General features: G+C 37.8%; 1 protein-coding gene across 1 annotated transcript in view; it reads right to left on the bottom strand.

Moving 5' to 3' along the window:
- Positions 1-12337, bottom strand: part of NUBPL (NUBP iron-sulfur cluster assembly factor, mitochondrial) — an 89045-nt gene that overhangs the window by 73243 nt on the left and 3465 nt on the right. Inside the window, exon 3 of the mRNA XM_061367608.1 lies at positions 9027-9061. Within this exon, the coding sequence (XP_061223592.1) occupies positions 9027-9061 (35 nt within the window). The remainder of the gene's footprint in view (positions 1-9026; positions 9062-12337) is intronic.

Genomic DNA, 12337 nt, shown 5'->3' on the forward strand with positions numbered 1-12337 from the left:
TAGTAGTAACAACCCTTTACTCAAGGTTCAATTATCTTGGAAAAGCATTAATGGCAGCTACCAAGGGATCTTTTAAAACAGGCTCAGCACAGTCCAGATCATCTCTTCCAGCATTTATAATGTTTTAAAACCGCAAAAGACAAAATAATTTTCACACACCTGGATGCTACCACATAAAACTGTTAAACAGAATTACCAACACCAGATACTTCACATTCTGAGTAAAGTTTAATTCAGATGTATTACTTAATACAATTAAAAAAACCCAAATTAAACATTGTGTTTTCACCCATATAACCCACACCTCATATAAATCTGTACATCTTTCAAAATACTGCTGCATTAAAATCAAACCCTAAAACACATGCATAACATCAGACAAGCCACAAAACATCTGGACAGAAGGAACAGATTACAGGGGATCACAAGCAGGAGCAAAAAGGCAACTGAAAGAAAAAAGGGGAAAAAAAAATCTCTAGGATTCCTCTAACATCCTCTGACATTATTTTGATATGCATATTCTCATACCGATGCCAAGTTGCTTTTTTTTCTTAAGTAATACTGGTGTTAGGTAGACAGAAATACAGCACTCAAAGCACATCCAAGCATGTCTAAGTCCCCTGCTTCCAACTGTTTTGCAGGGCACAGCACACACCACTGCTACAGCTGTCCTCAGCATTCTGCAGAAAAAGGATTCAGGTGCAACTCCACCATCTTCTAATGACTGCATTTTCTCCTTATAAAAACATTTCTATCCTGTGCTATTAAATAAACAGCATTCCATCTTTCCAGCTGGCATAGCTACAACCAAGTTCAAAACACCTGCTCTCAAGTTAACATTTGCCCTTTTCCCTCCACTTCCCCAGCTGTGCAAAAAACTTTGAATCAATCATCAAGTTCACTACACTTGGAAAATACTTTCTAAAGACCTGTATTTTTGTTGCACTATTGCAAGTTCTGAACAGCTTAAACTCACAATGTAACCAGTCCCATACAATTTAATTAAATACTTCCATGTTACTGTAAGCTACTATTGTGGTTTTCATACACTAAACTAACACAGACAGGACTATCAACCTCTTCATACAGAGTGAGATTCTTACCAGTACTTCATCAGGCAGATAAAACATAAAATTGGAAATAAATATGGTACCAACACTCTCTTGGTACTCTCTTGGTCTGTTCAGCAAAAAGTATACTTAAACACTCAGTGATGTTCGTATTTGCCTTTTTATCGATCCTTTTAAGGTTTCCCCTCTCTCGAGTTAAATGCTCTCTCCCCTCCAGGCTAAACTACTGCTAGGATTTGCTCTTCCTGCTGTGTTGGTGCTAGCTGTCGTGGTCTCATCTGACCACTGGTGAGCACAACACCACAAAAAAAAAAAAATATATATATACAGGATAAAGGACCATGGTAAAGAAGTATAACTCCTCTTCATCTTCTGCTTTTATGTTATCAACCACATCATCCTTCTTATTTCATTACCATTCATTTTCTCAACAAGATATTGATTTGCTTTGTTAGACCTCTCTAAACATTTCTGACAAATATTCAGCAAAAGATATATTTATATAATCACCACATTTCTTACCCCAGTACAAACACAGTAAAGTTTTCATTCCAGTTTAGAAACTTCTCTCACCTACAGTTTTCAGACACAGATACTGTATTTACAAGAAAAACAACTGCTTCATCAATAGATATTCTTGCATAAATCCCTTAAAGATGGGAATCCTACAGCTTCATCTTGTGCATTGTACAAACCACAGGCATAGATAACCTCACTAAAAAAAAAAAAAAAAATCCTTTAACTTCCCTTGCAAAATTCTTAACATAATTAAACTTCAGTTTAGCCTCTGAACTCACAACTGTCACCTTGTGAGCGACAAAGATTTGCAACATAGCTGTAACCAGAATTAATGATTTTCAAGCGCTGAGCTTAATTGTAATAAAATCTTTTGGGGAGATAATTAAAATGAAGTTATTGAACACCATATTAGACACAGTCCCTCTACACTGGCAGAGAGAGATCTTATTAAAAAAACAGTACATTTTGCATCCTTTGCTTTTCCTTATGCAGATTCAAAATTATTCAATTGCTACTGTTTGTATTCTTAGGGAGATGAGTTTTACTACACCTGGTCCTTGTACAGATGACATAGGGCCACGGTAATGACAAAATTATCTGTACCCTTCCTCCTGTTAACTATGGTCTCTCTAATGCACTTCCTGTATGCAGGTTCCCCTTTTTGTCTTTCAGGTAATATTAACTACGAAATCAGTTACATCTTCCAGTAACAGATTTTTCAACCAAATGCAACCAGTTCCATTCATGTACCACAGAGGACTTCTCCACACATAATACTGTGTTCAGGGAAGAATCTGGTGACATTCACTGATTTCTTCCAAGTTGCCAAATGCTTTATTGAGGAACAAGGCTGACAAAAGACTTTATGCCAACATAGAAAGAATTAAAAAAAAAAAAAAAAGGCAAAAAATTAGTTCACAAAAAAGCTACTATAAATAGTTGTTACTTAACATAACCTACGTTAGTGCTAAAACATCCAGAGACTCTTTGACAGCATTAATTTACTTTTGCTCATCTTCTGTGAGTTTTTCCATAGTTGGTAGGGCACTGGACATTACTGGATATTTTACTTTGAAATAAACTCTGCAGACCCCCAGAATTCCCTGGTGTTCATCCTGTGGGGGGCAAAGGCACAGGTTAATGACATACTGTTCCATACGGTGAAGGATTCCCTACACTAGAAGTGCTCCCAGGATTTAGCACCTGCAGCCCATTCCAAAGACAGAAAAACCAGCTTTGATAAATGAAGGTACCAGTTATTTTTAAAGCTGGTGATCTTAATCCATCACCAGGACTCTCAATTTACCCTTTTAATGTCATTATAGACTTAGAGCTAATCCCAAACTGCAAGCAGCAACACACAGGACAAAAGAGAACTTAAAATCAGGACAGGCTCTAGGTTCCTCGTTTGACATACTGACACACTGAATACCCATCTTTAAATCCCTAGTTCTCCAACTCTTTCAGCTGCACACTATTTAAGTGCCTAGCTGTAAATTGGATTAAAGCCAATAAAGTACCTCTGCAGTTGCCTAAGTCTGTATCCTAGAAATGCAGACTTGTTTTAAACACTCACTCTTCCACTGGTTTAAAAGCCTTTTTCCTTCATATGAAGATCATCTAATTTTCTGCCAGCTACAGAACTTCTCTCGCACTTCTTCCACAAGAGTCTGCAGTAACTCCTAGTCAGGTTTCTGGATAATCAGACACCAGGAATTCAACCCCTTTTGGCCTTCTTGTACATTATGTATAACAGAATCATAGAATGGTTTGGGTTGGAAGGGCCCTTCAAGAGTATCTAGCTTCAACCCCCTGCCAAGGCAGGGACACCTTACACTAGATCAGGCTACTCAAACCAGGGATGGGGCATCCACAACTTGTCTGGGCAACCTGTTTGAGTGCCTCACCACTCTCACAGGGAAGAATTTCTTCCTAATATTTAATCTATATCCACCCTCTTTCAGCTCAAAGCTGTTGCCCCTTGTCCTATCCCTACACACCCTTGTAAAAAGTCCCTCTCTGGATTTCTTGTCAGCCCACTTCAGTTACTAGGAGGCTGCTGTAAAGTCTCCCCAGAGCCTTCTCTTCTTCCTATTGAAAAGTTCAAGACAGTACAATTTTACAAATAAATTAACAAAACCCAAAACAGACTCCCAAACATTACTACACCTCTACAAGATGCCTCACTGCTTTCACAGCATGCCAAATCATTGTAAACTTGCTCCACCTTTCACATCAGTCTCTGACATCTGCACTAAGCTTTCAATGACTTGAAGACCTAGGATGCAGGTAATACTGACTCAGGATTGCAGGTACGGACATGCAATGCTTCAAAAATAGTTTTATTTTATTCAAGTGAATATATGTTAATTTGAGGAATTTCTTATTTATTTTTGTTTTACTTTTTTAGTGGCCTGTGTTGAAAAGTATTTCAAATTTTACTCATTTTTTACTTGGAAAACAGTAAGATTTTTCAAGCTCTATTCCCTCGTTTTCTCAGCTGATATAGAACCTGACCTGTCATTGCAAAATAACCCAAGTCAATTCTAACTGGCATCTCCAGCTTTATTGACACTTCTTAGCATTAAGTAACAAGTATGCACACCTTATCCATAGCAACTAAAGTCTTCTGATTTGCTAAGCAACAAAGGTAAAGAAATCAAACCCTAATAATTAGGAAAGCTGCAGAGGAGGAGGATAAAACAGGTCAGAACTTTCTTCTACAACTGAAGAACTTCCTTCTACTCAATGAAGGAGCCCATTATTGCCTAAATTCTTCTAGATTTGTTTGTTCCCCACATATGGAATTTTTTTCCTTACCAGAAAGAAATGTATATACATTGTGAGGTTACCTATTAATGCAGTAATCAAGTATTATCCTATATACAAATAGTTTAATTGCAAGAACTAAATATCTGAAAAAAAGCTGGAATGTTAGGAAAATAGGCTGAGTGGGTTTTGGGTAGCTTCAAAATTAGAATGTGCTGTTTGATTAAATATGCAGTTTGAAATAAGTAAAACTAGTTTTATTACCACAACAGTGAATTTACACAAAGACTCTGCTCACAACTACATAATGTCTATGCTATAACTTATTATGTATTAGTGAGAAACCTCTTAACCGTGTATGCATATAATATATCCACACGAGTTTTCTGCTTCAAGAATAAAAACAAACCCTGCACTGTGACATTTTGACTGTGATAATAGTTTGAATAAGTGTTTTTCATGTAGCTAATCATCAACTTTCTCCAGCTTTATTTACATCACAAGACAAAGTGTTTGGCCTTTCAGTGCCGGAGGTTAAACAAAACGCCAGGGGGAGAAGCACCATGCTCGGCCTCCCGCACTCCCTCTGCTGCTAGCCTGCCCTGCCAGCCCGCCCTGCCTGCCTGCATGCGGACACAGAGTTGGATGGTCTTCCATTTAAAATACTACGTTGCTCAGCAACCAGTGGGTTTGCTTGCTAAAACAAAGGCCACTCCCTAAAATAACTCACACTTGTATTTCAAATTTTGTATTTCAAATGTTGGTCCTCGTCAGCTTGACCCAGTAATCCCCTGACAAAGAGTTAGGCTGGAATAGTTATAAGTGATGCATTTAATCACGTCCCCCAGCACTGCAAGCAGAAGCCACTTGCTTACGCCTACATGCTGATTTTTTTCCTTATGGTGTTATTTGCTCCTCTGTCCTTTGCAACATAAAAACCATTTCATCTGATAGGGAAAAATGTAAATCTTCCTGGAAAGAAAAGGAGAGTCAAAGGAAATCTGACTGGGGAGCTTGCCTAACAGTGACAGCACAAGCATGCAGCCTCCCAACTGGATTTGTGCCATCCTTAGTCATGCACAGCTGGTGTTTGCTCACTAAAATACTCCGTTCATAAACAAGCAATCTCTATCCTATTATTGCTGCCATCTATTAATTCAACTTGTTTCTACTATAATAAATTGTCTCTGGCCAGGCAGCTTTCATAAATAGTCATTCTAGTCTGAATATGAATCGTCCTGGCACGAAACCCAAAAATTCTTCCCAAGTGCTCCTAGGGGAGCTGCTAGTACACCAAAAGAATGAAAAGAATCAGCTGTCAAACTACACAAGCAATTAAAAACAGGACACAAGGGTAGAACTTTAAGTTAACACAAAAAGAACACTGTATAGATTTATACATCTTGGTACAGGCCCAAGGGCTTACACAATTCTTAACTAATCCATCTACAACAGGTAACCTGGGGTACCAAAACCCTAATATTCCAGAAAGGGATAAGACACTGCCCTCTAATGCAGGCTTGCTTCCCTGGCACTGCATATAAAAAAAAAAAAAAAAAACACACACACACAAAAAAAAAAAAAACACCAAAAGAAACCCAAAACAAAACAAAACTCCCCGTAAAACCTACTTCGTCTTGGATGTGGTATCTAGGCATCTAAATGAAATCCTATCTTGAATTATTTATTCTGTAACCATGAGGCAAAAATATGCCAAACAGACTGAGCACCAGCATGCAAGGCTTGAACTCCTGAATTCTAATCACAGCTCTGCCAACAACACTGTATGCCAATGACAATGTCCAAGGCTCTGTCGATGCCTTAATACTTCAAACAATCGTATGACTGGAAAAGCTTTCACATGAAAAGAAGCGGAGAAAAGAAAACCTATCTACATGAACAGTGGGGATTTGGTTTTGTTTTTTTAACTATATTAAGTAGACTTTTAAGAGAAAATGGAAGGAAGCTTTCTTTTATCAAGAGGACAAAATATTCCTTATGCTTTGGCTGTTAATCTTCTTCCTTCTTATGACATTATCAAACAACAATGCGATGTCACAGCTGCTGCTGAAAGCAGTAAGAATCTATTCTAATCCAATCTCCTCTGAAAACACATTCCTCAGATCTCCCTCACTAGAAAACATTGTTCTCAATAGTCTGTGACCTGTAATCTTAGAAAAAGAACACTTGAGAGATCAGAAGACAACATTATTTTAAAGTCATTTAGCTCTGGTATACTACTTGCTTTGAAAATCTAGTTACAAACATTGAACTTGTAACAGAAAGAGACTGTATGTAATGAAGGAAGCACAGATCTGTATTGTCATGGTGACCTACCTTTCTTCACAAGCCCTTTCATACCTCCTTCAAGCAGTACATCAAGAATTGGTTTCTATAAATCTATATTTGCCTTATAAGAAACATAAGGACTATAATGAAGCTGCAGGAGGCTGCTGATGCTCTAATCTACTAACAGCAACATTACTGCTTCCTCAGAAAGAGGTGAACTTAAAATAGCCATGAAGGGAAGGGGAACCACATGAAGCTGATGCACAATCAGTAGTTATTAAAAGTAAAATTAGGAGGTCCATTGCTGCATATCTGAGATCAATGAAATTCACTATAAACTTCAGCAGAAGGCAACAACGGACTCTGAAAAACAACCACTTTAGTTATTTCACCACAAGAAAACCAAACATTGCGATGATGCCTACAACTCAGAGCACTGGACAATCACAGCCTGGACCAAGGTCCCAGGATACTACTTTCATAACCCTGACTCACAAAACTAGTGAGCCAAAACCAATGGGAGTATGCAAATAAACACACCAGCAAATTGAAGCCCAAAGACTTAACATAAACACGATGTATGCCTTCATTATGTTTATATATATATATATTAATGCATGAACAAACATAGAGTTAAGCTTATTCAATCCACCTTAATTTTGTATTGTCTAATTATACAATGCACAACTGCACCAAGGCAGCAGCTTGCTAGCTTGTGACCATCAGCGCATGCAAGTCACAGCTATGTCATCAATTTCAGCTGCTCTTCACTGATTAACATCCTCCAGATGCTGGCCTCCAATTTTATACCACTACATAATCATAACATCAAAAATGACTAGCTTATTCTGTGTCTATTTAACTTCACTGGCTCAATTTAATTTACAATTATTTCTCAGTCCCTGATTTTCCAAATAACTCCAGCAACAACCTCTTCAATCACTCTAGACTATGGTCTCTCTTATTTGCGTGCTTTACAAGTGTTTCAATGGGCTACTGAAGCAGTGTATCACATTATTATGTTTAAAGACAGATACTTGACTCCTAACAAAGGGCAGAATCCCAAAACTTGTGTATGTCAGAATTACTGAGAGATGCTTTATCTAAACAATGCACAAAACTGGATGTTTGAAAAGTATCTGGCACAATTCTAAAAACAATTAAACTGGTACAGAAAGTTATGTGCAATTAGTTGACATGGTTTCCATGGAACTACTCAATGACCCTGCCACAATACAGATCACATTGCAGGATCACATTCATTCTGTAAAAGTATTACAGCAAATGCCATGTCTTAAAGTTAATTAGAAGGAACCATTCAAGCAGTTTTGCTTTTCAAGATGATAGATTTTTCTCTGAAATCAAATTACTCCAGCAGCCTATTTAAAATACAGAACTAAAAACTGTGAAATATCAGATCAGATGCTATTACAAACAGTACATATTTCATATAACAGCTTTAAACACTCTCTTATCAAGTATGACTGAGTTTATGGACTTTTTTTTTTAAACCTATTATAAAATTCCTAGAGCAAGTGTGCAGATCTCATATAAAACTCACTCCCTCTACCTGTTTTCTTTTACTCATCCTTTGCAAGGACAAAAGATGCTACCTTTAAAGTACTTGAGGATACCTTCTATTTAATTAATGCTTTACAAGTACAAAATATGCATTATATACTACACCCTTACATAGAAAGTGAAGCTTGCCTCCAAGTTTTGCTCTATGGCAATAAATGTACACAATGGCACTACTCCCAGTTTACAGCAGTGGGTAGACAGAACAAAGAGCTGTTGCTCTTACACTTGAATGATTCCCACTGTCCATTTATAGTCCAAATAACAGCTTGAACAGTACCAAACTGGCCAACAATATTTTGTCACTCAATGTATTTCCAAGCTTTAGGGAAGATACACAGCTCTTTTTTGCTCTCAGATGTTTATTTATAAAGTTTATTTACACATTAATTTCTCCAGAAAAAGTGAATCTTTAGAGCTGTAAAAAATGTTTTGGATGCCATCCAGCACTTACTCATATTTTTTCCTACTCAGTGCTCTGAAGTGATAGAGTTTAATTATTTATTATGTGTGTCCAACCTGCACAAACATCCTCTACTATGTCTACACAGCCTTGCAGAATTGCAGTTGAACTTAAAGATACACAAGGGAAAGGACACAGACAAACCCAGATGGAGGCTACTAAGTCATTCATGGTACAGATAAAATAAAAACAAATAATCTCAAAGGTCCATGAAAAACATGTAAAGAAATTAACTGTCAGAGTAAATACTAAGATTTAATGTATGCGACTGCCCCCAGCAGTAACCATTTTAATTATGACACACATGCTTGTTTCACATTAATTAGATGTTCACCTACCGGATCATTTGCTGCTAGGGCGAGGGCTATATTTACTGCAAGAAAGAGAAAAAAAAAATAATTAGGTGCAAGAAAATTTGATTCCTAAGTATTATCACTGCTACCAATGTTATCATCACTAACAAGATAAAATATAAATACATCACACTTACTTAATCACTGCATTCATCATCTTGGCTCTTAGCCGCTTGCACCTCTACAATATTGCTAGTTTAAGTGGCAGCAGCACCTATATCTCAGTCCATGTTTGCTAACAGGCTAACAAACTCATCTGCAACAATTTGCAAATTCTGAGTTTCTAGAGTACACTGAAAAATAAAAATACAATCTAAGCATTTTGCCAAAAGATAACATTAGGAAACAAAATTTTGAGGTACCCACTCGATTTTTGAAAAGTGGACCCTATAAAATAACCCTACAAACAGTAACCTTCGCCACCGCCTCTAGTGAACTTTCTTAAAACTAGAAATTAGGTAAGTATTGATCTAAACTATCAAAGTACAATGACCAGAAACATGATCGCACCTCTTTTTTTTGATTTCTTGTGACATATTACACATGGATATTTTCTGGAATAACATGTAATGCTTTTCACTTGATTTTTATGTCAGAAAACAAAATCTGATTTACCCTGAGAGCATCTGCCACAACTAAAGAAACAGAAAAACAGGGTGAAGCAATTGAAAAGACTGTGAGTTTGATTACAGCTTTTAAATTTCCATCAATAATTAACTCCCATAACTAAAAAACACACATAAAAAAATGCTCTCTTTTAATGGCTCAGGAGCTTCAATTATATTGGAAGACCTCTTATTAAGCTTCAGTATAACCAAACAGTAATTGTTGTAATCCAAGCAGTAACATATTTTAAAAGAAAGGGGAAAAAAAAAAAAAAAACAAAAACCAAAAAACACCCCAAACAACAAAACAAACTGCAAAACGCAGAAAATACACCACCACAGACACAGCTCTTTCTCAGGTAACATCTTTTGTTTTCTTTACACACTCCTGTGTATCAGCCCACAGAGCCTTTTAAGAAAGGCAAATTGAGTCAGCCTTGTTTTATGGAAGAGTATGAAGGTGCTGAGAAGAAGCTAGGGAGACAGATTCCCATCTTAAGAAACCTGGTATTCAGAAAGATAAGTTCCTTTAAACAAAATGGTGAGAAGGTTAATAAATAAAATCTCCCTAAGAGGCACACAGCCTCTGTTTACTCCAAAGCTGAGAAAGCATATAGATTTTATTCTTCAGCTTGCTATTTAAACAGTTGCTTGAGCCATTCCCTGAACTGATCAGTGGAAAATTAATCCTCTGAAACCTGGAGATTGATCTGCAAATCCTAGATTAATGAGAAAAAACAGCAAAACAACAATAAACAAAAAAAAAAAAATCAACTGCAGCTTATGTATGAAAAGGCACAAAGGAAGCAAGCTGTTCCACACACTGTCATTAAACCATTTTCTTCATCCATCGTCTTCCTATAAAATTACCATGGGTGAAAATTAAAGTACAATCCACAATATTTCTTCAATAAAAGATATTTGATTATCAAAGGAAAAAATTAGATACAGCAGGAATAATTTAGTGGGAAAACCTGAAGTTTTTAGCTGGATATCTAGCTGGACACCTCATCTTCTCTGTTGAATCCCACCTGATTCCTACACTCTATTGTCTTTGTATTACCACCAGTTCCAAGAGGGTGCAGAGATACAATACAGGACCTAACCTGACCTTGACACGCTTGTAAAGTGGGCTGATGCCAACCTCATGAAGTTTAATCATGCCAAGTGCAAGGTCCCACACCTGGGTCAGAGAAATACCAGGCACAGCCACAGGCTGGGCAGAGAAGAGATTCAGAGCAGCCCTGTGGCAAGGACTTGGGGGTGCTGGTCGATGAGAAAATGAACATGAGCCAGCAGTGTGCGCTTGCAGCCCAGAAAGCCAACCGTATCCTGGGCTGCATCAAAAGGAGTGTGACCAGCAGGTCGAAGGAGGTGATCCTGCCCCTCTACTCTGCTCTTGTGAGACCTCACTTGAAGTGTTGTGTACAGTTCTAGTGTCCTCAACATAAAAAGGGCATGGAACTGTTGGAACAAGTCCAGAGGAGGGCCACGAGAAAGATCAGGGGACTGGAGCACCTCCCATATGAAGATAGGCTGAGAAAGTTGGGGCTGTTCAGCCTGGAGAAGAGAAGGCTGCGTGGAGACCTCATAGCAGCCTTCCAGTATCTGAAGGGGGCCTATAGGGACGCTGGGGATGGACTCTTCATTAGGGACTGTAGTGATAGGACAAGGGGTAACAGGTTAAAAAGGACAAGTGGTAACAGGTTAAAACTTAAAATGGGGGAAGTTTAGATTGAATATAAGGAAGAAGTTCTTTACTGTAAGGGTGGTGAGGCACTGGAATAGGTTGCCCAGGGACGCTGTGAATGCTCCATCCCTGGCAGTGTTCAAGGCCAGGCTGGACAGAGCCTTGGGTGACATGGTTTAGTGGGAGGTGTCCCTGCCCATGGCAGGGGAGTTGGAACTATATCATCTTCAGGTCCTTTCCAACCCTAACTATTCTATGATTCTATGTTGGCCCTAACAAGTAAGTTCCTATAAACAAGTGTCCAGAAAAGCAGAGCAGATACATTACGGAAGTCCAATACGACTTTTTTTTTTTTAATTAATTTTTAAAACTTCACAGCAATCTCCAAGAAAAGTTGCCATGCTAAGCCAGCCAACCAGTATAAAAAATGATGCACAAGGAGATCTCTTGAAATCAGTACAAGTCTGAGAAGGTGGGTTTTTTTCAGTTTGGGCCTTGTAACTTCCCAATCCAAACTGGCTTAGGAACAGCACAATTGAATTCTCAGAACACTGAACTAACAGTATAAATAAAACTTCTTGGCCCCAAATCAGACACGTATAGAGGCTGCTGAATGTGTGCCTACATCTGTGACACAGTTAATCTGCATCATCAGTAAGATACCTATAACTAAGATGAACTCTCTGAAAGATAACTTTCAACACTTACATCTTATTGTAAATGGATTTTAGAAATAGAGTAACTGGTTTATGACTTTTTATCTTTTTTTTTTTTTTTAACAAGTAAGGAAAGCACAGAATCAACGAAACATGACATCAGTCCTGGAAAACAACCATGAACTAACAGTATCAGCACCTTTGCCAAAGCCTGGACTTGTGTCTGGGTTGGTCAGGGAAACAGGTGAATTTGAGCTTCTACCTTGAAAAAGTGAGTTTCAGTAAGAGCACATCCTACATGCACAATAAAAACATGAAAGAGAAGAAATAAAACACAGTTAATAT

Source organism: Neopsephotus bourkii, unplaced genomic scaffold, assembly GCF_033783945.1.
Source record: "Neopsephotus bourkii isolate Nb327-2 ecotype Australia unplaced genomic scaffold, CSIRO-AGI_Nbou_v1 NB_1388, whole genome shotgun sequence".
In the NCBI taxonomy this organism is placed as follows: Eukaryota; Metazoa; Chordata; class Aves; order Psittaciformes; family Psittacidae; genus Neopsephotus; species Neopsephotus bourkii.